Genomic DNA, 26,565 nt, shown 5'->3' on the forward strand with positions numbered 1-26,565 from the left:
CTTCGCCCCCCTGAGAGAAGTTTAGTTGAACCAAATCAGTAAGATGAACGCGACCAAACCTGAAGAGACCTGGAGGTAGATTTACTCCCTTATTTTGTTGGCATGCTCCACTAATCTCCCAGAAAACTGCAAAACAGGCGAAACACTGAGCTCCTTTAACTCAAGGCATCAATATTTTGGATGATTTTGATGCTATTGGGCAAAGTGCTTATTGGTGCTTCATTACACCAATAAACTACCGCATTATGTTTTCATGGTGTAAAGCACTTCGAAAAGTTGAAGGTCACACAAACAGACTCTTGTTAATGTGACTTTACCTTCGTGCAAGACGCAACTCTTTCATATCTAAATCAATCATATCTTTAGGATAATGTTTCCCTGGTAGAAAACACGTCTTTTTCATGTTTAACTCAAATTTAACACTTTATAGAAAATGCAGGAGATCGTGTACAATTTCTGCCTACAAAGCAGGAGGATCCCGCAGCTTTGACGAGATAAAAGAGGGAGCCGAAAACAGAAGCGTCTGAAGGTCAAGATGAACTCGGCGAGACCAAGAAAACCTGACGAGACGCCGCTCGTGGGGTTGCTGGGAAAAACAAATCAAAGACGTGGCTGAACTCGGCAGGAGTCTGACCTTCATGGAAAAGTCATCAAAAGAAAATCTTTTTTTTTATCCTCACAACAACAACAACAACAACCTCGGAAGAATGGCAGAAAAATATGACCTGCAGAGTCCAGAGCGTTACTCGCTCGAGGATCTTACATTATCGGTTCAACTTTCTTTTGCTGCCTCGAACAGGAAGAGGCTGGGCTGATGACAGATTAGTCGGCTCGCTGTAAAATCTACAAGAGGACAAACTTTTCAGGCAAAGCCAAAGACTTTTCATTGTGACATCTCCCAAACATCGTGACTTTATATCACAACCACAGTTGCACTTTAAAATGGCCAAAATAAATGTCTCGCCTTAGACGGCGTACCCGATCTCGAACCCGTATCGCTTCTACGAAAGACTTACTTGAACATCGACGGCCTGATACTCACTCGTTGCCCCAGTCCAGCCTCGCCGTGATGTGCTGCTTGACGTCCTTCATTCGGTCGTGAGTTAGGTGGCCGACCAGCACCTGCCTCCTCAGGTCCAAGATTTCATTCATCACGTGCCAGAGCCGATGGAACAAGTCGCCCTCGTTCTTCTGCGTGGAGGTGAAAGTGATGGAGAGGAAGGAGAAGGAGGGGGAAAGAAAGCTTTGAGACGAGACGCAGCCAAACGTGACGGAATATTTTATATTTTATAAAATCGCACATTTAGAGAGAAGCAGGTGGAATTAGATCAGGCTGATTCCAGCCATCAACTTCAAAACGACTTCAAAAATCTAAATAATTTTCTTTGCAAAAAATACAAAGAAAAAAATATTTTAAGATAATCTATTAGAAAGGAAATGTTTGGGAAGCAACAGATTATCCAACAATAGAAGATTTGTGTTTTTAAAACTTTTTTAAAGGGTGCCTATGGAGGGACACTGCCTGAGTAGAAATGTGCAACCATTGCCAGCTTGAAAATTTACAAGTGACAAGCCACCCTTTAAAGTGTCACAATAATGAGGTGGGGGAAAAAAAAACCAGCTAAAAATGGATTTTAGCTAATAAGCTTCAGTGCCCTGCTGCTTTTTGTAGCGAATCTATGCTCTTCGATCTCAAAGTATTCATCAGTTCAGTTCAATCAGCCCCCCAGATAGCTTAATGGGCCACAAACGCAATCAATTCAGCAAATGAAAGGGCACGGAAACGGCTTTAACCGTTTTCCAATCACCGAGTCCCGTATAAACTCACACTGAAATTGGGTCTGAATGCATGTAATCATCCCTACCACGTAGAGCTGCTTCCACATGGCGCCCCACTCTCTCAGGGTCGACGTCATCTCCGTGATGACCGAGTCTTCGACGGGGATCACGGTCTCAAATTGCCTGCAAGAGGTTTGCGTGAGAACGAGTCGTCGCTTTCACGAACGGAAACGGCGAACTGGAGACTCACCCTTTGTTCTTCACGACGGCGTTCTTCAGGTGGATGTAACTGCATGGGAAGATTCCCTTTGGATTGAACAAAGGCAGGTTAATTGGAACGCTCTCGTTGCCGTTTGCCTCTGGCGCCATTAGCACCAGACTGTCCGTGTGATAAACAACTTAGAGCTAAGTATGTGTGGATAAAATGAAGTTTGAGGTAGGAGGACGAAGATGAGAACGGCTACAGTCTTAAAATGCACATTTTTCTTAAAGGTTTACAAGAAAAGCGTGTACAAAACTGTGTATTATATTACCCAACTCGTTCCACGTTGTCTAAGTGTTAGATTGTTCTGTCTATCCATCCATCTTTTGTTCAAAATTCATTACAATCATTTATCTATACATTTTTTTTTAATCCGTCCATTATCTAAAACTTCTTCCCACCTATTCACACACATATCTACATCTTTCCTGCTTTTCATCATCAGCTACAAGTCTTAAAACTCATCTAAAGAAGTGTAAATGTGACCAGACTCGTATTCAGACCCAAAAGATTGCAAATTTTGGAAAAATATGTCAACACACGCTTAAATAAAGATAAGTCATTTGACAAATATCAAGTAGAATACAATTCTATGGTGTCTTTTAAAAGACTTGTCCCTACTATGAATAGCTAAGTGAGCAATATTAACCTCCCTGTATATTCAAAAACAGTGAATCCAGATTGCAATTTTCAAAAAATTAAACAGTCAAAAGTAAAACTTCAAGAGCCTTACAAGATACGCACTTTAAAACACCAGCATTTCCTCTGTATAATATTTTCTTTTTAAAGGTTACTCAACACCGCTGCATGTTTTGCTCTTTAAACAACCACTGAGGCAGATTGCTGTGAATTTCCAGGCGTTTTTACATTCCTCTCCCATCTTCCTTTCATCTTTATCTACAGACCATTTCTGACGGGGAGGCTCGTTTCTGCTTACTGTTTCCATCACGCTCATATTTGCGCCACTGTGTTTCGGGCCAGAACCGCAGCGCGACTCTTCAAACCTTCCTACGCGTCTCTTTAAGATGACCGACTGTTGCAGTTCGGGAGAGACCGTAAGGCAACACTAAAACGGTTTGAAAGCTGGTGCAGCTGTTGGGTTTTGAATACATACCTGAGGCAGGCTTCATAAAGTTTCATTACAAGCAAGGAGATAAAACACATTTCTTAAAAAGAAAAAGTTTGTTTACCTTGACATTAGGGTTCTTTAGAATGAATCCCCTGTACCATCCTGTGGAGACAAAACACAGTTGGAATTCGCTAAATGTCACTGGAGATTATATGTACTTACAATCTTGGATAAAAGGGTTTTGTTCATCGCACAGAAAGTACTAGCGGTGCTGGTATTGCGTTCTGGAAACAGCTGTTTGTGAGATCTAATGCTTTTATTTACTATGTGCTTAGCCTTTATTTTTAATTTCCGATGGAAAGCACTTTTGAGTTAGTGCACTTCTCTTGTTGGATAACGTTTGACCTATTAGCATTAGCTGACCACTGGAATGGGACTTGATTGTGCAACAACTTTTATTGAGTTTATATGTGATTGTGTTGATTGTATGGGTGGACTGGATCAAATTTGACTGAATTGGACCCAACTGGATTCAATATAATCAGACATTGATGAGACTTATCTTGTAAAATGCCTAGTTATGACATTGAAGTTATTTAAAAAACAAGTTTTTAAAAAAGCATGTAAATATATATACCACATATGAATTCAGAGCAGGACAGGTAAAAAAATAACAATAAAAGAAAAGAAAATCTCAAGCTAAACAGAAACTCTGTAAATACATACGACTCATAGAAGCAGATGTATTAAAAAAAACAAAAAAAGAAGAAGTAACTACCGGAAATTAAAAGAAAAAAAGAACCCACACCATTCCACGCTCCAAAATGGACCTGCACCAAATTAGCTAACATGCAGTGCTCTTTGCAAATCCCAACCCGGGCAGAAACAATCTAATGAATTTACATTTGTGTGCATCTGAGCTGATGCGCTTCACCCAGAACAGCCTGGTTAAGCTCATCCCACAGCCACCACAGCCATTGTAAGTCGCTCTAGATAAGAGCATTAGCTGTGCAGCTCAGATGGACTGTAAATATATTAGATTATTCTAATCACTATTAGATTTCGCCAGAGCACCGGTGGACTTAGCACCTCTCATCTTTTTCAGGCGAAATTCGGTCAGGGTAGCGCTGAATAATTTGTCTTGGTCTGCGCTGTGGAAACTTTGCTCAGTTTTTCCAGAGATGAGTCAGCGCAGAACATGCCTAGCAGTGGCGGCTCCATGCGAAGCTCTGTGGCAGTAAGCTGAGAAGTAGACGGCAAGGTGTGAAATATTTAAATGCAAGAAGCGGCAAACGTGACCAGCTTTGGTTCAAATCAGGTAGCATGATTTTTTTTAAAAATTAATTAATTCATAACTTAAAGGAACAGTTCAGGGATAACCCCCAGGAGAGTGACAGTAAACAGTCAGCCAGAACAAACACAAGAACAGTTACGAACATTCAAATATCTGAATTATCCCTTTAACAGCGGCCCAGCGGGTTTTATTGACATGTCAGGCAAAGCTAGTTTTTCTTTTTTTTTTACAAAGGTTTATGAATTCACTGACCACAAGAAGTTAGCAAAGAAAGCGGAACTGAAGAGGCAAATCAAAAATCAATAGCTGAGGTGGTACATTATCAAACTGAAGCCAGCAGCCAGTAAAGACACTCTGGTAGCGGGTGTGTTTAGAAGTGTCAATAGTATCAACATGAGGCAGAGCCATTAGTCTGTCTCCTCTGCTGTCACCAGTTCCCCCCTCCCGTCTCTTTGCTGCTGGCAGGATTTTGATTTAGTTCCTCCCTTCTGGGCCGAGCATTCAGCTGGCTCTGCTATTGTCTACTTCCTCTGGGTCCCTTACCACAATATCACATCCCTCTGACTGGCAAGATGCATGACTGCCTGTCTGTTTGGCTGTGCGCATGTTTTTTTTTCTTCTTTTTTTTTGTTTCTTTTTTTTTTTTTTTTCGATCTCCAAAAAGGAAGTGAGAGACGAGCTCCGGAAGAGACCAAAGTGACTGAAAGGTTTGTGCACGGCCGGTTATTTGTGGTAAAAGTGTGCGTAAAGAGCGCTCGCCCTGCGGCGAAACGATTTCGGATTGTTCGGAAACTCGCAAAAGTCACAGGGGTCGGGGCAGAAAGCGAAGCTCGCGCAAGAGGAGAACCGTCGACAACGGGAGGGTTTTAGAAGAGAAGCGGGCAGAGGAGAAAAACAGATGCAGGATGCTGGGGGGAAAAAGAAAAAGAAAAAAAAAGACTGCTGGAGGAAATGAAGCCAGCAGAAATCTCTGCAGGCGTTCGTCGTGCAGGGGATGCTGCTCACTTTTTCTTCTTCTTCTTCGCAGATATTGTATCTCATCATTTCTCTGTAAAAGAATCTGGAACTTTTTCATCATTTTGTCACCAGCAATAAATGAACACCTCATCTTTTCAAGTTTTATTATTGAACACTTTTAAGCAATCTGTCATTTTCCTTCCGCTTTGCAATTATATGCTGCTTCTCATAAAAGCCCAGTGAAGCGCATTAAAGTTTGTGGTTGTAACGTGACAAAGTCTGAGAAGGTTGAGATGTGAAAGAAGATGTAAAGTCTGTTAGTCGATGTTTTCCCCCAGAAAACTCGCTAAGCCCGGCGGCTGGGCGCTACGGCAACCAATTCCATCCAACGTCCCGTCGTGTTTTCGAGTTAAAAAATATTTAAAGTTGACAGGAAATTTTTAAATATCACTTGATGATTATGTGTTATTGAAAGATTACTATCTGAACACCAACTATAAAGTCTTAAAAAATGCAAACAAACAAAAAAAACTTAGAAAAAGCAATGCTTAGCCTGGTGGCCCGCCAGGCTTACAATACACTGGGGGAAATGCTGTCTGTCAATAAAAGGTCAATTTCAAGATCTCTACTTTATAAATCCAAACTTGAAATCTATGCACTCTTTCTATATATTTAGTCGCATTATTTGTGGGAGCTTTAACAGGGGAAATCACAGAAAGAGGTGTCATCACATCCTTAACATATTTTGCCAACGAGAAGCAGAAGTGATCTGTGCGTTTTTACTGCTCCGCTCAAGCGGAAGCAAATGGTTTCATTACATCCAGTGTTGCGTTTCACTTTGTTTCTCCTTTCCCTTCTTTCATTCTGAGAAAACGGGCTCTTTGTGTGTCGCCGTGTGCAGCGTACCTTCACATTTCTCCAGGATCTGCACAGTGTCTCCGATTTCCAGGGGGAGGCCGTGCTGGACGGTCCCTCGGAAGCTGGCCAGCACTGGAAAACAAGGATTCAAAACACAGACGTGAGCCGATTTTCATTCCGGGATTGGAAAAGCAAAGCTGGAAAGAAAAAAACAAACAAACAAACTAAGAAAAACTAGAACTAAATATGTAAACCAGGAGGCGTAAGGAGCAAGACGCAATCAAAATCCTAAATTTCTGCTCAAACTCGAAACAATAACAAAATAATTATTGAAATATTTTATAAGTTGGGAATAAGGAGTCTTATCCAAGAATAGGCTGAGGCTTTACCGCTGCGCCACCACAGCGATCCCAAATTTATACACCGACGGCAAGTGGAAAAGTTATCTACAAAAATAGGCAGCAGAGGATGACGGGTGGATCGAGATGCAAAATCTGAAGTGTCACTGAAAGATCAATCGTTCAAAGCTGCGTTAGTCAGCAGTATTTGCCCGTATATCACAGGACCTCGGCGCTCATACGAACCCATCAGCACATTAACTTGACTCCACGCAGGCAGCAAATTCACACAAGTGCCCCATTCAAAGGGCAATGTACGCTGGCACACACATGGATACACAGGAAGCCATTCACACGTGGACACACACATGCGGCAGAAGTGCGATCCGAGTTAGAAATGCACATCGAACTGGAACGCCGCATGATGGGAGAGTCAGTGAATCCTTCAGTTCAATATTAGTATTTATTGAATGATTATGGATTACAGCTTATGAAAATCTAAAATTCATTTTCAGAAACTTTTTTTAAGCTTTGAATATTAGACAAGAACAACAACAAAAAAACATGTTCACTGGAGTGTTGTCTAGGTCAACAATCTGTCTGTGGGTGAACTGCATGAACTCATGGGAAGCTATTCAACACTCTTCAAGTTGTGGTCATCTCTGTTACTTCTGCACCTTTTTTCTTTCTGAACGTTGTCCTTCCTCTCCACTTTCTATTAAAGTGTTTGCAGACATAAAACATGTGTAGCAATGACTTTTTGTAGCTAAGGAGGGTGTCACGGACCGACTGCTGCGCCAACATATCAATCTTCTCCGCGACTGTGTGGTGGCAAACGTAACAATTTTTGCATTAAAATTTGATTTTCCACTGCTATTATAGTTTAAGAAACTGAATTTAGAGATTTCTTTGGCTGTAACCCACAAGCATAAAAAAGAACAGAAATATAGTCTTGAAATATTTCTGTAAATTGAATAGTAAAGACTGATAAGGGTAAGTACATTTAAATTGAACGTTACGTCTTCACTGGGCAAAATTGTCTGTCTCTTTTCTGCCCTGATGGAGTCGCTCCTCCTGCTCGTCACTCATTCATCCCAGATTCTCAGGAAACCGATCCAGATGTGAGAACAAGTCGTGTATTTTGATGCTCATGTTGCATCTGTAGTTCGGTAAGTTGGCCTGATTGAACAAAACCAACGTGATTTTTGGATACGACACGTCAAAATTACAATAAAAACAGTTGGGAAAACCCCAGACAATTTTTTTGGTTGTCGACCAATAACTTTTTTGAGTTGACTTACTGAAATTAAGATTTTAAAAAAATTCTAAGTCAGTGGGGTAACTCCTGTACATCTCAGGACAACAGCCTCATGCTGCTCCTGGCTGTAATCCATAAATGTCTCTGCATCTTTCGCAGCCAGTGTTGAAGCATCACCAGCTCCTTGTTATCCCCGGATTTGCAGAAACAATCTCTAAAAATGGGTTTGCGCACATCTGACTTTGTAATTCGCTCCAAGACAAGCGCACACATCCAAGGAAACAAGCCTGTTGCTTTTTTGTTTTTTTCTGCTGTAATTTATTCAAAGCCCCGTCACTCACACATTTACATGAGGACAAGTCACGGCAGAACACAGAACACATCTGCCCGACGCAAGAGTCCTCCGAGTTGCTCCCTCAGCCTCACCAGGCTCAATTATTCAGTTTCGACTCTTTAATTCTTTTTTTTTTCCTGCTGCGAAGTGAAAGCTTAGCTCTTCTCAATCCGCGAGCCAGCTGCTATCTGTCTGTTATTCCCCAGCTGCCTGTCATCAGTCCAACTGTCTTTTAGTTAACTAGGCTGACTGACCACCAAATTGTGGATCCAGAACAGTGAGAAGGTGTTTGATCTCAAGGGAGCTTTTTTTTCTTCTTCTTCCCTTTTTTGTTGCTCAGTTTGTGCAGAATGATGCCAGAGCACAAACACAAACAGTGAGACGGATACCATTCATGGCTGTCTGACCACACAATAGCTGCAGAGTTGGGGGCGCCGAGGGGGGGGGGGGAGGACAGTGCAATGGAAAACTAACCAAACAGAAGCGTATGTGATCACAGAAATATCACATCACAGTGGTGGGGGATCACTGAGGCATGAGTGCAGCAAAGCAAACCAAAACAGACCTGCTTACGCTAAAAAGGAAAAAAAAAATGCAACACGGACGTAAAAAAGAATAAATAACGCGTCCGTTGAACTGACTGGACTGCCGTCGCTTTCCAGTCCAGATGGCTCACGATGACCGCCGCGAGGATAACCGGCATCTGCCCTGACACACAACAACACGCGCTCTGATGCTACCCGACGCCGGTCCAGTGGGCAGCGGTGACGGCACACCGTCGGTCCAAAAGCTGAACATTGCGGGAAGTCGGCAGCAGCCTGGAAGAGCCATGTGCTCATGAATAAGCAAAGCAATTGCAGAGCGTGAGCCTGTCAAGTTTGGCTACAGAGGGAAAAGGTCACGAGTGAGAAGCAAGAGAATAGTAATACTAGATATGGGACCTGCGATAGAGTCTCCGGTGAGGAGCTCGGTGGCTTGATGCTAATGCGGTGCGTCGATGGGTCCTTTAATGTACTTATCACCTCAATAACAGCTGAGGCCAGTGCTTTGAAAATCCGAGCTCCTATAAAAGTGATAATCCAGAAATTACTCTGAAATGCATTTTTTTTAAATCTATTTTTCATTTCTCCATTGTTGGCTACATCCTATCAAAGTGAGAGGTTAATGGTAGCTCTTAAATGGGTTTTCCACCAATATTGATCTAAGTTCTATGAAAAAAAAGAAAATGAAATGAAATTTGGTGACTAAATTTGGTGACTGAGATCAGCATGCATTTGTGATGTTTTTACATGTTCATGATGTAAAGCAGTTTAAACTGCCTTGTTGTTGAAATGTGCTACACAAATAAACTTGATGGATTGACATGTCTGAGTGGCTTTAAGTTGAGTTTTTAATCAGCTGTGATCAATGCATTTTCAAACATATTTCAAGCTTTATCTTACAAATGACTGCCAGCAGAGTTTTGTTGCAAAAGCTTGCTACACATGAATAAAACTTAGACTTGGAGTGTGATGGGGCCATGCTAACAAATGAACGTGCTTTGAAGCAAACCACTGCTTGTTTTTAATGTCACTCAGACGCCTTTTCAACAAGTACTTTGAGATTCAGCAAAAAAAGCTGGTGCAAAGAAAGAAAAGGCTAAGTAACAGCTAAGCGGCGTGTAATTATTTAAGAATCTATTAGCAAAGATCACTTGGACTAATCCAGGAGGAGAAATCATTATCTGCAGCCTTGATGCACACATCAGAAGAAGCACAGCTGCATTGATTCAAAGCAATCGTTCCTTTAACTCCCCGACTGTGGCACGTGTGACTGCGAGGTCAGAGGCTACATTTCGACCACTTTAGAGCTCGCAGTAATCTGTCAGGATTATACCCGGAGATCTGTTTGCCATTTCCCATTTGTGTTCTGATGACTAAGTCGAGATCCCTTCAGAAGGGCCCGACTGCTCCGGATTAGGTCTGCGCGTGTTTTAGGAGCCGAGGCCCGTCAAACGGCGTTACGTCGGGTTTGCCCGTCACCTCGTCTAAGCTGCTTACAGATGCAGCGCCACAAGCTCCGGGCGGGAAGGAACACCAAAGCTTTCCTTGAACGTTTGAAGACAGACCAAACTTCACATGAGTCAGCCGATCAAAGGGTTAAGTTTTGGTGCTTTACGACTGGAGCGAAGGGAGAAAAAAAAAAAAGGATGAATTTGCTGATTTGAGAGACTACAGCTTTTACTCGTGTTACATAATACATCACATGGACAATTTTACACTACGCATGCCTCAATTTTCCTTTTTAGCCTAATAAGCCTAACCCTTTACTGTCAATGACTGATCCCACAATGATCCACATGCATAATCCACTCCCACCTGTTAATTATACACCATTTATGCCATTAATATGCTAATTTGACAACAACGAAACCGGTGCGACTCCAGTGGCCTGTGTTGGTGCCAAATGCAGAGACCATGAATATTTAATAGGTGTGTGAGAATGTTGTGCGTGAATTGTGAATTACATATATGCAAGGACCTTAGCAGACACAAAAACGGGTTAATAAATTGATTAAAAGGTGGAGAAAAGGCCTGATCTAATCTTAGCCCATCAAGTCAGAAAGAAGACTAGTCACTGTTTTGAGATGCAACTGCGCTAAAAATATTGTTTGCTTCGTACACGACGTCATGTTTGTCTATTTTTTGTGTTATGCTCTCTATGTTTTCTACTATGATCTGGAAAAAAGTCTCAGCTTTACTTAGTGACTCTCTTTAGGGTAGTTGTCCGAAAACGTAGCCATATCTCGAGGTGAGAGAAAGGGAGACGGAGTGCCGTCTCAACTCCAAGTCAGAATAACAAAAGCATTTTTTTCCCCTGATCTAAATGGTGCCGTTCTGGTGCCGACAGCTGGCAGATCAATGCGGGTTTCTTCTGAATTTTTAGTTAGATTTTTAGAAAGTCCAATTAGGCCATAAAAACAATTCCTTTGGGCGTTAGAAACTTTAACGTTCTTGATGGATTTTAGGTTTTAAATACTTTCCTTTAATGATTATTGTTAGTAAGCGGTTTACAAGTGTAGCGCTTTTGCTGGTGGTCCTTTTGGTGAATAGATGTTAGATCATGATACATACATTTCATTCAGCTGACTACATCTTTAACTGATTTTTTTTTTCCTATAGTTTTTTATTGAAGTGTCAATTTTAGAGTTGGATTGGAGTAACTTTTAAATAGTGACAAATTTATAGACATCTTTGATTCTTTGTTCAGCAATCCATGTTTGTTGATTGTGTTTGAGGATAAACTTAAACAGCGTTGTACCTCTTTTCTCCCTCATATTCTGCTCAATCTCCCATCTGGTACACTGATTAAAAACATAAAAATTGGCAACAACCTCCTGTGCCAAAACCAAAAGTGCATTTTTTTATTATTCCAGCAATGCGACTGAAACATTCCTACTCAGACCAAAGCTAGCTCAGTTATGTTTTGTTGACGCCAAGTTCGCGCAGAGCGATCTCCGGCTCAGAGGCTTCAGGCATCCCCTGTTTCTATGCGGTGGAGGGAAAAGCAGCTGCTTAATGTCCTGCATGTGTTCACAGCCAGAGACTTCTAAAGACGGGCGGGAAGAAAAAAAAAAATCCAAAACACAGAGAAGCAAAGTCAATGCAGGCCTGACAGCTGAAGAGGTGTACCTGACAGCTTTGGTGTGAGCGAGGGAGAGATCAGGCAAACGTGTGTGTGTGTGTGTGTGTGTGTGTGTGTGTGTGTGTGCGTGTGCGTATAATTCCTCCGGTCGAGCTTCGGAATGACGGGAAGGAAATCACGCATTTCAAGAGGGGAACGACCTGCCGAGGTCAGCAGGAGGGGAAAGAGCGCGCGCCGCCCGCTTAAAAGCAGCAAAGGCCTGCCGACTCAAACCGGTGCTCGAGTTGGCAGACGGTCACGCACAAACTGACAAAAAAAGAAAAGAAAAAGCACACACACACACGCAGACAGACGCAGAGGTCTGATAGGCAGCTCGGACAAAAACCAGGGCAGGCGGAATCACCGAGGAGGAACGGCTTTCATTTAGCCCTCTCCATTGCCGGCCGCCAGCTTCCTCTTTCTGCCATTGTGTGCCGGCAGATAGCAAGCCCGGCCACCGTCACAAAACCTGCTCCGCGACAACAATAAACCTTTCGCTTAAATCGCGCCGCAGGAGCGGGCGGCTTTCACAGCCGGACCGTGTGGGGAATGTTATTACTCCTGTTGGAATGACTGCATGACTGAAAGTGCAGCTCAGGGCTCGGCGACGTGACTGCACAGCCTCTGCAACAAACAGAAAATCTGTTGGATTAAATGACACTAGAAGCATGTCGCACCAGCATGTAGAAGCAAAGTAGTCCTATCCATCTTTTTTTTTTTTATATACATGCATATATATTGTCAAAATACAACTGTACACTTCAATGTATTTTATATTTAAAAAAATCTGAAAATTTCAGGATGTATCCATTTGTAAATCAGTAGAATCCCTCTGATTCTACTGAGGGATTCAACAAGTTTCTGCCGGGATATTTGGCTCCACTCATCTTCATCAACTCCAACCAGCAGAACCTGCAGAAAAGAAGCTTCCTCACAGCACGATGCTGCCACCGCGTTTCACAGTAGTACCGGTGTGGTTCGGGGTGCCTTGTTAATGTTACAACAAGTTCCATTTCTTTTATCTGACCACAGCATCCTCTCTTCCTGTGTGCGCCATTTGGCTCGTAGCAAACAGAAATTATGATTCCTTGTAGCGTTTCGTCTTGAAATATTTCTAGAAGAGTTGTCTTGTGAACCGATTCTCCCATCTCTCGTGTTGCTCTCCAACTTCCTCTGGAGTTAACACAACTCTAATGTCATTCGTTCAAAGTAGTACTCTTGTTACCTTGCTATTCATTTTACTGGACAGACACTTTGTCCATTGAAACGTGATGATTTTCAAAACTTGCGATTTTTGTTTTCTAACCTAACCCTTCTGGAATGACACAAAGGTGTTTCTGAAAGTAATTGTACGCAAATGCTCTATTCAGGAGCATCGTAGTAATCTCTCTACAACATGAAATGTGGACAAAGTCCAAGGTTTATGAACTCTGTCTGCTTTCTTAGCTTAAAAATCCTGCAAAAGTGTCTGGTCAGATTTGATGCAAACTCAAAGAAAGGCAAACCACTCCCCCACAAAAAAAAAACAAAAAAAAAAACGTTAGTTGGAGTCATCACCTACTAAAAGAGAGACAGGTTTCCGCAAATCGTCAGGTACACAAAGACAAAGAACCACCGCAGGCTGTCCTACTGGCCAGCTTAGGCACAAAATATCATAAATGACACAGATTGGGCGGGAATATAGGTCAGAGCACTAAAACCTCACCTCATTCCCTGGTATTAATCTGTCTGAGGGTTTTGTGTGCAGATGCGCACGCGTGTGTGAGGCTTCTAAGCTAGGTGAGAGCACACATTAGATAACTCACAGATGCCAAAGGTGAGATGAGATAATTATGATAATCTTCTCAAGAGGCCTTACCTCCCCCTGAATAGATGGGCAATCCTATCCTTTTTACAAGTTGGCGTTGGGTAGTAATACTTTTTAATTAGTATGCTGCAGAAATAGCGAGAAATTCTTTTAATTTTCTAAAATTAAAAAAAAAAAATCTATGAAACCTCACAAATAGCTAGCAAGTCCGTCAGACGTCCCTGCTGTGTCGGGTTGGACGGGAGTCAAACCAGGTCAGATTTCACCTGAACTCAACCCTGAAGACAGAGAAGCAATAAATTTCTACCTCCGTTTGAGGAAGTTGCAGCTAAATGTTTGTTGCTGGAGTCCCGCTCTGCACATTTCCTCAATAAACATTCTCTTTATGGAGATTATTGCAACATTTTATCATTTCCAACCCACTCAGACGCACACAACTACGTTGCAAGCTGTTGCACAACTTACAGTAGAATAGAATAGAAAAAAAAAATCTGTTGGGCTATTTTTGTTGTAGTTTGTACGTCACAATTTCTTTGGAAAATCCAAATTGGCAACATCAGAAACAGCGATTAGCTAACTGTGGCAACTTCTTGGAGAGGTAACATGAAAAACAGCCGCCAAGCAAAAATACTACACGAGTTTAAAGATGTTAAAAAGTATCTACAAAAGGAACACTTTGCAGAGAGGTTGTTTTGCTGATGGGACCACGCACAGCACTGTGTGTATTGGCACATTAGTGTTGGTTATGTGTTTGTTTTTTTTTACAAACAGAGTCAAGGTTTCCTGTGAAGTATATTTATAATCTGAGGAAAATGTCTCAAATCAGCCACAGAAATCACATTGGTGCACCGCTAATAAGATGAGAACAATGTGAGGAAGTCTAACCATCATTAATGATTTATACCGCCCAAACTCATTGAACACAACAGGCATTTTCTATCCTCCACTCCCTCACGCTGTTGATTTTCAGCAGATAAGCTCAGGCAACCTTGTGGAGAGATAGCAAAGAAATGCAAATATATGCAGGGAGGAGCAGGTAATTTAAGCTTGTTAGTGCGGCTGATGGGGAAAACGGCTCAAACCAAGAGATTTTAGGAAACAAAGATGCTGCCGAGAACGGTTGACGGGGTCGTGAAAGGGCCACAGATGGATAATAGAAAGCCTGCCAGCAGATGTGAGCGTGAGGCGGGCTGAGAAACATCTGCCTCTCCTCCCTCAGGTGCAACCGTTAGAACTGGGAGTGTCGCACGAAACTGCATCGGTTTGTAACTTTCTGAGTGTGCTGCACCCTCCACTTCCTTCCTTTGCTATCGTCTACCGCCGAAGCATTCCCTCCCCACTCTCTTTCGAGGGAGGAGGCGGCGCGGCTGACCTCCATCTGCATTTCAGGCACTCTTGAATCCAATTATGACAAATTATGTAGTTTTGCTGCGGCAGAAACAGAACATGAACACAGAAACTTGAAACTAGAAAAAAAAAAAAAGCATGCAGCCTTTAACAATACACATCACAGTCTGCAGCTTTTGTGGACCTCTTTAAACTTTCAGGCGCATTCTTAGTCAAAAGCTGATGAATGCGGCCCATTTGATTGCGTGCTTTCATTCGGCAGCAGAATGAAAAGGGCCTTGAAGTCACATTATGCTGACGTACCGGTACAAGCAAACAACCATCAAGGACGAGGAGGCAGAAAAAGAAACACAATAACCCGCTTGATTTTTTTTGTTTAATCCCATTGTGTGCCAGCAGTTCAAATAGTAGTCCAAATTCAAGTTCATCAGGATAAGTGATGAAACAAACTAATTTTCTTGTTTTATTTACCATTCCTGTTTCAAGGAAATATGGAGCAAAAGCATTAATAACGGGAAAGCAAGCACTTTCTGAAGAGGGTAAATCAAATATACATGATTTAGAGCAAGACTTTGCCATATATGCAGATCAGGTTTGATTTGTCGGGGTACTTAAATGTAATGCACTTTGTGCTTCAATTTCAAAGTGCTACATGATAAATGAACTTGAGATTCTAAAACTCTGTTTGACAGAGAAAGAAAAAAAACTGGAAACAACTTCATTTAGAGCAGACAGTAAGCTAGCTTTAGCTTCGCTGGCAAGCTAACTGTAAGCTATTTGTGGTTTTCTCCGTTTGCTGCTTTTATTACCACCAATGTGACCAGGTGAATGGTTTAAAAGATTTGGAAGTTTCTTGTATTCTTCCTTCCTGCTCTGCCTAACACAAACATCCAGGTAATCAAACCTGATGTACACGGGTTTTTATCTGGGAAAGCTAACTGTACCATAGTCGCACTTGATTGAACAAGTCAACAGAAACTTCAACAGAAAAAAAAAAAAAAAAAAAAGATGGAGCCGTTTTAGATGTAGTGCCTCGAGATCGTCTTACAGAGCTAAAATATACCCTTGTTTTATTAAAGTTATGCTCCAGCAAATCCAAACCTACAACAACCTATAATTAGTTTCTGAATACACTAAGACGCAGTGAGTTACTGAAAAAAAAAAAAAACAACCTCTAATTTGCCTTTGGTTTTCATGAAGTATTTCTAAAATGAACTCAATTGAATTTAGTGGAACAGCAGTCAGGTAGACCTCGAGAATTTAGCATTTATAAGAAGGATAGAAGGCACGGCCTCGAGATGAAAGCCAATCAATCTGGGTTTATGAGGGAAACTGGTGCAAACAATGTTGACTGGAGGTTCTTAAACTTTGATAAAACTGAGTAAGGAATTGAACTTTTTTTTGTTGATCCGAAGGTCTTCAAATAAAATTGTGCCAAATGATAGTTTTAATTTAGGTTAAACAGTTTGCAGCTTCAAAAGTAGGGTGACCATAAACTTTGGTTACACAATGCAAATATCTGTAATTTTAATCAAAGGTCTTAGGTTGAAGGACAAAAATCATATTTCATGAACTAAGTCTGTAGTTCGGTTTGTTGCTCTCTAAACCAAAGACAATATATGACCATTATGATATATTTAGAGAAAAGATAACCAAGATATGTTTTAATTTTTGAGCCCTTTTACCTCCTTCTCCTCTTGCTCTTAAAAAAAAAAAAAAGCAATAGCAGCATTGTCAGACTGAAGTAAAGCTGTCGACGCTTTTCAATTCAATGACAGTATGCTGATTCGGATTTTATTCTGTGCCCGTCAAGAGGGGGACATCGCCTATGTCCACAATCACTTCTGAGATTTGTGCTGAGCAGGGAGGCGGAAAGAGAGTACGAGACAGAGAGGATGTATTAAGGCTGCAAAAAGGCACGGGTGACAAACAAAGCGAGAGAACTGGAGGAAGAGAGAGGTTGAAAGCCAGTAACTGAAAAACAGAAGCACAGCAGATCAAAGCCAAGGGAGGAAGGCAGAAGAAATAAGTAGCTGTCAGGTTTTTGTGTCTTTCTCGCTACACTTTGTGTGCCTCCTGTGCAGTGTGTCAGCCTGAGAGGAGAGGAGATAGTCCCTGTCAGCCGTACAGAATGTTCATGCTGACCGTGGGGGCCAGCGGGGGAAGAGATGAGGGATAAAACGAGTCCAAATCAATCACGGAGAAGCAACAGACGGAGACAGGGTCATAAGGAAGGAGAGATATAAAAGGATTAGGGTTCATTTTTAAAAAGAGAATCAGATTTTAACCTTTCTAAAGTGGATAGTCACTTGAGGAGAAATAGAAAAGACACAACAATTTGACTTTTGAACTTGAAGCTAATATATCACCAATCGTACAAGATTATGCGAAAGAGCCTGACGGGTATAGTGCCTGTTATTGCGCTTAGCCTCACCGAGTCAATACTTTGTAGCAACAGCAGCCCAGGAAAACATGCATTTCTAAAACTGATGCTGAATATTTCAATGACTATATCAACAGCCATTAAATGACTATATCAACAGCCATTAATCCCAACTTCTTCTTTTTCTTCGTTTCACTTCAAATAAACTACATATGCTATGCCGAATCACTTTAGCTAATAAAACATGAACATGAAAGCCTTTTTTTCCTGAGTTAACTGCTCAATATATTTCAGTCTGAACCCACTTTCACTATTCTAAAAGGTTAGTTTGAAACACCTGTGTATTTTCTGTGCACATATCCTCTGGACTAGTGCTGAAAAATTTACACCTGTGCTCTCTAAATTAGTAATGTAAACCATGAATCATTCTTAAATTTTGATTTTTTTTATTTTTTTTTAACCCTGGAGAAGTTTTTGCTCCGGGCAGCTCAGTTCTCATTTACACACAGCAGGAAATGGAGCATTAATGCCCTGCCATCATGAGTTGGTAGTCTCAACTCATGAGACAGATGGTGCTTCTTCTCATTAGAAGCCACAACTCCCTAAAAACTCCTGCATATAGCCAACGTATATCGTTTAAGCACAACGGCTTGCATGAGAAAAGTGTAGTGCTACTTATACAACAGTTCCGGGAAAAGTTGTACAGGACATTACACCTAACTTGATATTCTAAATGTGAGATATCTCAGCTACTGCACTGTCACAGCACAACCGACAGAGCTTTTAATAGGACAAAAGCCAAAACACAAGCTCTCAGAAAAGTCAGATGAAAAGCCTTTTTGCCTGCTCAGTGTTCCAAGCCAAAACGAAAGGTAATTTTATCTTTGTTGTGTGGTAGTAAAAAGGACAGTAATGCATTTACAGTCTTTAAGCTCCAGCTATGCTAAAGAAGGTCAGCGAGGAAATGAAAACAGATGTTGCTTCCTTATTTCGGTGAAGTGGCACAGAGTGATTTTTAGAAAAGTTTCACATACCAAGTCACTGTTGCGCCAATGCGCATGTGCCCACAGCATGCAGTGTGATATCTCAGAGTGTCAAAGTGCGCTTAATGCCCGAGGCATCAAAAAGGTCAGTCATCAAAGGTCTACGCTGCAGATAGTGTTGACATATTTCCTGTGGGGGTATATAGTGCTTCTGCAAGGCCAAACTCAAGGCAGGCAAACATACAGAACTAAAACATGCATGTGGCATAAAGGGGTAGTGGCTGCACAAACAAAGGAGGGGTTGGCAGTGGATCAAATGGTTGATACAGAGTTCAAAGCTGACTACTTAGAGAATACTACCACTTATAGACTACCAGAAAAGAGGCTAATACAGAAGTTTTAAGGCATGATATGAAAAAAAGTGCGTCGTACCTTTAAGCTAGCAGAGAAAAGAAAATAGGGATATGTTTTACTTTCATGTTGCATTTACTTTTCAGGAGATTGCAGTCTCTTTTTGTTCATTTTATATGTAAACGTATGCAATAAATATCTCTAATCCAAATTATTCAGAAAGTAGGTTATGATGTCAGTTTCACTTTCAGTTTGGCTGAGGTGATTCATCTGCACTGATGGGGTCGTCTTCGGAAGACTGCATGAGATTCGGTCACATCGCTATTGGGTAATTAGAGCCTGGCTCAGCTTCTAATCCAACTTTTGCGAGGCAATGCCAGAGTATTATTATCCTATAGTTTCCACATTCCCTACATTGTCGAAACAGAAAGGACATGTCTAATACTATGACAGGGTATTAGTCTTTATGTCATGACTGTCTGTATCAGATACAAACAAAAAGTTATCTAGTGAGACAACTTTGTCCTTTAAAAAAAACAAAAACAGAGAAAATGTAATAGCTGTCGTTCTGCAAGCTGACTCAAAGAATAAACTTTTTAAAAACCTGGTACGGCTTGCCTACAGGGACCAAAACAAAAATAAATTAATGACACTGTGCTTAACGTTGAGGTTACGAACAGATTTCATTTCTCCCAACTCCTCTGAGTCTTATTAGGCCCCAAAAAAATAAAGCTGAAGTGGACATAAACAGGCTGGCTTCCGCTGGTCTTCTGACCCAAATGCATCGGAGAGACCAGGCTATACATCCAAATAAAACGCTGCCCCAGAAGCCTTTTATTCAATTCCCCCCTGAGAAAATAAAACAAGGGGAGCCTGTGACAAGTGGAGACAGAAAGACTGTATAACAGACGAAACAAGAGTGAGTGGTACTAGTCAGCAGGGAGTGCATGAAAAGCATGAGAGTGAATGAAAAGACCACAGTGTCCTTCATCTGTGCTTAGCTGCAGGGGCCGTCTGGCGCAGGTTCCGAACTTGGACGTTCGGATTTGGCTTTTGAGGTCAAGACATGGGAAGAATCACAGAGGGGAAAGGGAGGCATGCGCTAGACGAACAATGTGTTTCCGAAAGAAGAGACTGGGCACCGGGAGACGGTCAAAGCTGAGGCAATTGAAGATACTTCCCAAGATTTGGCGCGCGCGCGCGCACACACACACACACACACACACTTAGTGGGCTCTCTCAAGGACACACAGATGGCAGGTGCTACACAAATACAAGCCACTGAAGCGTACCTTATTACCAACTAAGGCTGCCAGTCACTGATTCATAATAAGACCTGTTCTGCTCCTATTGAGAGGAAAAGGTCAGCTTGATTTGAAGCCTAAAGTGAATCCTGAAGCAGTTCTAATGTAGATGAAAGATAAAGAAAAGAGAGAACTAGCTGGACAGAGACTCTATAAACATCTTTACAACTTCTCATTAAGAAACGAGGAAACTCTGGTTTTAACTTTTAAAGTTTACTAGCAGAATTACTCCCCCCACCACTCCCTGATAACAACTTAAAATCGTCGCACTTACAGTTAATAATCCTAAAAGCCTACCGAACAAAAAGGCATTCAACAGTGTGCACCACTGAGCTTCAGGCAACCAGGCTAAAAAAAAAATCTGAAAGCTCAGCCACAAGACCCACAAAGCTCAGTGGGGTAGGAAGAGCAGAGGCGACCATGTGAGAGGCTGGCGACAAAAGAGCCGAGCTGACGGCGACACGACAGCAACAGCGGTGAGGCATGACCGAGCCGAAAACACGACGAGAGCGGGATCTGCCACCGAACCCGAGCCTCGGAATAAAAATAAAGCGCGCGTCTCCCATGTGATACGCATCCTGCTTTCCATGAGCCACGAGACGTGGAAAACGGATGAGCTGGAAGTGGGAGTGTCTGTTACTATGAGGGGAACTGCTTCACATTCTTTCCTATCATGGAGAAGAAGGTCATGCTGAAAACTTAAAAAAAAAAAAGAAAAAGGGTGAAATCAAGCATTCTCTAGTGACGCAGCATATGTGGGAGGCAAGGAACCTGAGACATCCTGCATTGTAGGTGTTTCAAAAATGTACCAAACACTAATTTTACACCAACTCTGCAAAAAGAAAACAAGAAAAAAAAGATCTATTTCACAACCAAGTTGCTCATAGTTTCCGACTTAAAAATAGAGCGCAAACAAACCATTAAGCAGAAATCTCTTGTTTCCAAAATGTCAAATTGGTGATAATGGAAAATATCCTTCCTCTAAAGTTCTTTAGTCATCTCTCCTCAAACTACAGGGATTATATAAATAGTAAAAAGAAGAGGGCAGACTCTTTGTATCCGCCGATGTAAACAAGAGTAATTTAGCCAACATGGGCGGGTGGATGCTTGCAGCTGATTCATACAGTGGCGACCTTTAAAATGAAATGCCCACTAAACCACGCACTGTGAGTGACTGTATGGCCTGTGTGAGTGTATGTTTGCGCGCGCACACATGGTTAAACATTCCTGTGAGGCTGAGGGGCTCAGCTGTCATCAAGACCATTTTTTCCCTGACTGCCTGAATGCCACAGGTGGATCAAGAGGGGATTATTCCTGAAAGAGCCTGTGGAATTTTGAATTCGAATAAATGGGAAACGGGGACAAAAAAAAAAGAAAAAAAGGCCAGCAGAAAAGTAGCTGTGGTTGTCAAAGCAAATCACGTAGGATGCAACAATGCTAAGAGCAACGGTGATTGAGAACCACACAGGGGAGATGCTCCTCTTGAACAGTCCCTCAACATGGAAAATAATTAAGCAATATCCGACTTCCACCCACCCACACACACACACACACACACACAAAGAAAAAAAATCTCTCTGTTTGCTTTGAATTTCCTTTTACTCAGTGGAGCTGCTTCACACTTTCCCTTGATCTCATCCATTAACGCTAACACACAAGTGTGGACCACGAGGCTGCTCTCCAATTTGCTCCATAATGGCTCTCGTCCCTGTCAGGGATCTCAAACGAAGGAGAATCCCAATTCCCCCCTCACATCCTTTAGAATAAATTGGGCAGCAGAAGTAGCTGTGGCCAAAGACACAGATACAAGGCAAAAAGGGACAGGGGGGCAAGCCCGACAGCGGCACCCGGAGGGTCAGGGTGTCAAACCGATGGCCCTGCTTCGCTAATTTGCTCACGCGCGGGTCCACACAGATGGAATCAATAAAGTAGAGTAAGAAAGTAAGAGAGGGGGGCGATGAGGAGAAAATGCCCCAGTTTTCTGATTTAGGTCAGCATCAGTCATGTGCATCCTCTAAAGCTGTCTGTAATTAAACAGAACTAGTTAAAAAGTCGGCAGGGGCCCCGCTGAACTTGAAGGGAAACTAGAGATGAGAGAACGGGGAGGGTGATTAATTTCCATCTTTGTATTTCTCCTCCCACAGTTACAGATGAACACGGATATATACAAACTAGATAGGTAGCCTCATTTGTGTGCTGGTTCAATCCCCAACACTCCCTGAGGGAGAGTTGAGATTTCTGAAGATGCTAATGAGCTTCAGGGAGAGTTACTTAAGCACAGCGAGGGGCCAAGAGAGACCCACCGGCATGGTGCTTGGCCAGCATCAGTGGTGCATCTCTGAGGAGAAAGTCCATGCAGACTGACAGCTGACAGCCCATCAACCCTCACATTCTCTCTGCCTCACTGGCTCCAGATTACCCGTATCGCTTCACATCTTGTCGCAGTTTATCTCTGCCCTAATATTCTTCGTTTTCCTCGTCAAGCAGCCTCTAAAAGAGGAAACCCAAAGCTTGGGGGATGTAAATAATTTGAAAGACCCTATATTAAAAGTTGCCACTGGTAAATTTCAGTTTTAATTGCTCCCTAAGAAATATAATTTGCCAAAGGTACCAAAGGTTCCCAAAGTGCAGTCAGATGATGAATGACCTGGCTGAGTTCTGCATAAAGGTCATCCATACAAGATGGCCACACATTATTTTACACAGCTTTATGAATTCAGAATATTTAGCCAATCAGAATCAAGCTCTCTTTCTACAGATTCTCATAATAAATTTGCCTGACATTAAATCACTACTGTCTACTGAAGGATTAACCAGTGCTCAAGCAAAAACTGTTTCCTCGTTAGACAAGTTAGTCAGTAATATTACACGATAATCATCTGCAAAAAAAAAAGACTCCGACTGCCGCCCCACAGAATTGTCTCGCCAACATTCAAGGACTGCTTTACAATTCTCCTTTGCAACATTTAAATGGGGTTGAAAAGTGCAAAATGAAAAGACGACATTTGCTTGGATCTGATTGTGGCTGTGAAGTTGCTGGAGTTTATTTAAATAGCTCTAACCACTAAAAACAAACGGCTAACCAAGCCTGACTATCATTCAAACAGCATAAAATGAAACAAAGCAGTTACAACTCAGGCATACGTTTCTGGGTTAAATAAGGACACCAACTGACTGAGGTCAAAGAGATAAACTCTGGCACAGGAGCATTACTGTCTCACAAATCATCAACCAGTGCTCAGAGGAATATAGCCAATTAGTTGACTATTCTCGAAAATAGGAGGGCAACATGCTTTTAAAAAGCAATGGATGTGAAATGAGATTTCAAACTTTGCCTTAGAAACATTTTGTTGACTGGTCTCTAAATGAAGCTTATGGTGCAAACACACAATGCAAGAATTTAGCTTAAGTCTGGGAAAGACATAATCCCTCATCCATTATATGAGTGTGGAAAATGACACGTGTGCCAAACTGTGCTGACGTAAAAGATGCTTGATTAAAAAGTTGCAGATTGGTGATTTAAATTCAAGAAGATTAAATTTTTCTGCAGGACCATTTTCAGACTCAAGAAGGATCCATTTATTATCAATTATCCCATCTACAAATGGTATTGTATGTGTAATTTTGCTTACTATAAACATAAAACACAAACAAAAAAAGCAGACTACTGTCAAATCTGTATTCCTAGGTGGTGATGGTAAGGTTACATGTGCATTAGGGCAGCCAGTGCAAAGAGGATTATGGCTGCTGTCCAGCTGAAGGACTGGGATGAGTTTATGGGTGACGCATCAGCACTGATGGTGTCTGGAAATATTACCCTGCAAAAATCAATGGCACGGTACATAGCCGTTCAATCACCTCCATTACTACACTAACCTTTGAACTCGGGCCAAGCCGGAGAACAGGGAGCTGATGAGTGACCCACATCCCTCTCTCTACCCGTAGACTTTTGAGTTACAAGCCGATCGTCCCATTTCAGCTACATGCCCAAACGTTCAATTGCTGCTTGAAGACACGACAGCAGCATCAGCACCCGTCCTGCAGCATATGTCACAGATATGAGCAGTGACACATGCTCCATTTGTGCATTGGTATTTTTAGCACTCCCATAGTCATTATGTCAGCACAGCGCAGCAACGCAGACTGGCCAGACTGAAGTGAGAGAAAGACAGGAAGGAAGACAATGCTCTGTTCCCCTTGAACATGGGCATCCGCTTAAGCATGCATCTTGGCTGTAGAGAATGTGCTTCCTTCTACTAAAGATTTTTAAGGGTGATGGATCTGCAAGCACACCCAACTTCTCGAGCATAAAACTGCACCAGTAAGTGCTTTGGAGACTAAATCAAGAAGTAAGGATTCAATTTACAAAAGCAAGAGACACTCTTCAGCCAGTCTTTTAACGTTACAATAAAAGAACAAAAGCATCCCTCTTCAAAAAGACAGAGTATGCTGGAAGTCCTGCAGGGCTGGAATATAATACTGGTCTCTGTGATGAGCATTAAAGATGCAATGAGACCACTGATAGGTCATTAGGTTGCTAATAAATAGCCAGAGTGACACATGATCTAGAAAGAGATTTCCACTATTGATCCATTTACTCGGGAGATTACTGCAGGGGAAACGATATAATGCTATTTTAAAATTGAAACGTCCTTGGGAGCGAAACGCACACAACCAACAACAATAATGGAAGTCATCTGGATTCTAGTTGAAGCTCATGTTGCGTACGAAAAATACGTTTTTGCCTCCATCAGCTCCTCTGGAGTACTGAACCAGCTGCTTGGATTGTCCATCCTCCGTCATCACCCAAATCCAAGTGCTGCCATTCCATGCACAAAGACTCCCACAGTGGGGGGTTTCCTTCACATTTCCTCCTTTTGCACCCACACAAAGGGGATCCATTTCAGTTGCTGCGCTACTTTCCGCTTATAGTTTCTTCACACTCCTTCCCCGGAGGGTGCAACTGGAGTGGGGAGACAAGGGGGGGTGGGACACCAGGTGGATATTCAGAGGGAGTTTTTAAGCTTGTGGCCAACAGTGGGGCAAGATCAGCCAATCAAAACATGTTTTTTGGCAAGCCTGTCAGGAAGCAAAGGAACTGATACCAGTGCCTGTAGCAACATTAAATCCAGCTTTAGGGTTGCAAGGAGATTAAAACTACAGAAATATTTTCACAGAAGACTGACTTGTACAGCAGCACGTAGTAGGATTTCATCTTAATCGGAAGGACTCCATCCCCCTTTCTCCCTTTCTTAGAAGATAAACAGAACTACATCTTGATCTGGTATTAATCACCAATCCTTTTGATTTTTACAGTTAAACACAAGCTATGAACAAGATTACCCAATCTGCTTTAATAACTTTCCTTGCACCCATTTCAGAGAAAAGTCAAGCGTTTGCTCAAACATTCTCTGTGCAAAATTCAATAAGTTTGTCATAAAATCTCAAATTGCAAATAAATAAATGATAAAACAAATGGCATTTGTAGTATTTAGCAAATCTCTCTACCCACTCGCACAAGGTGGTCAAGATGGATGGAAAAATACATACAAGCCAAGAATGTGTGTTCAGAATCAAAATCGAGATGTTCCAGCCAGGATTTCTCAATTCTTTAGCCGGATTATTATTGGCTTAAGAAGTGCTGACAAAGGCTTTTTTTTTTTTTTTAAATGAACTCTTTACTGGCTAAAGTTTCAAATGAGAAGGCAAATAGGACATTAACAGATCAATGAGTTGGACAACAATCAAAATCAGCGTCTTGGATAATTTCACAAGCAACATGTTGATAATCGATGTTAATCTGGTCTTAAATCAGTAACTCTGCATCATGGGAAAAATGAAGAACAGGTTGAACATAGAAGCCACTACAGAAAGTGACTCTTTTTTTTTCTCGTTTTGTTTGTTTTTTTTAGAAAGATTTAGAAATGAAGCTAGTGTTGAGTTGGAGGATATTGAGCCAGCTGGAAGCAGGAAGATCCAGAATGCCTTTCCAAGTATTATTCTGCCAAATGAGTAAAACCGGAAGAGTTCAATGTCAAAACAGAAGGGCTTCTATATGCAACATTCACCAAGCTTCTTTTGAACAAACATACATTTTAGTTTCGACATATGGTTGCATTTTATTGTGATAGGATAAAAAAAAGCATTGCATTCATGTGTATTACTGTAAGACAATTACATACTGCATGTGATTTAGCCATGCTTCACACCCACATGTATGTGGGTGTGAAGCTCGGACGCATCTTTGCCATTATCTGACCTTCAATAACAGTAGTACGAATAAAATGACATTTTCTTCACTCCCTCAAATAGAAAACGTAAAAAGTGGAGTCTTGTTTGGGAACACAGTCTGCACTGATCCAATTACAACCCGAGTCAAAAGTTTCACTAGTCTTGGAAAAATTTAACTGGATTTAGTTTGTGACCAAAACATAAAGATAAAAATAATCAAACTACGAACCTGGAGTTTGGTCTTTTAGTGACACGATGTTAATAATTACTTGGTATATTAACTAAATGAATGTATAATAATGAACCTGTGGTTCTGGCGAGTCAGTGGTCAGGTTTTCCCAAAAGGT

At 41.7% G+C, this 26,565-nt stretch overlaps 1 protein-coding gene across 1 annotated transcript in view; it reads right to left on the minus strand.

Annotated features, from left to right (window-relative positions):
- dock4b (dedicator of cytokinesis 4b) overlaps positions 1–26,565 on the minus strand; it is a 112,453-nt gene that overhangs the window by 74,439 nt on the left and 11,449 nt on the right. The window contains exons 2-6 of the mRNA XM_014985181.2: positions 6,268–6,351; positions 3,232–3,272; positions 2,030–2,085; positions 1,866–1,962; positions 1,043–1,191 (exon numbers count right to left, since the gene is read on the minus strand). Of these exons, the coding sequence (XP_014840667.2) occupies positions 1,043–1,191; positions 1,866–1,962; positions 2,030–2,085; positions 3,232–3,272; positions 6,268–6,351 (427 nt within the window). The remainder of the gene's footprint in view (positions 1–1,042; positions 1,192–1,865; positions 1,963–2,029; positions 2,086–3,231; positions 3,273–6,267; positions 6,352–26,565) is intronic.

Source organism: Poecilia mexicana, unplaced genomic scaffold, assembly GCF_051168715.1.
Source record: "Poecilia mexicana isolate PSO_F unplaced genomic scaffold, ASM5116871v1 scaffold_23, whole genome shotgun sequence".
In the NCBI taxonomy this organism is placed as follows: Eukaryota; Metazoa; Chordata; class Actinopteri; order Cyprinodontiformes; family Poeciliidae; genus Poecilia; species Poecilia mexicana.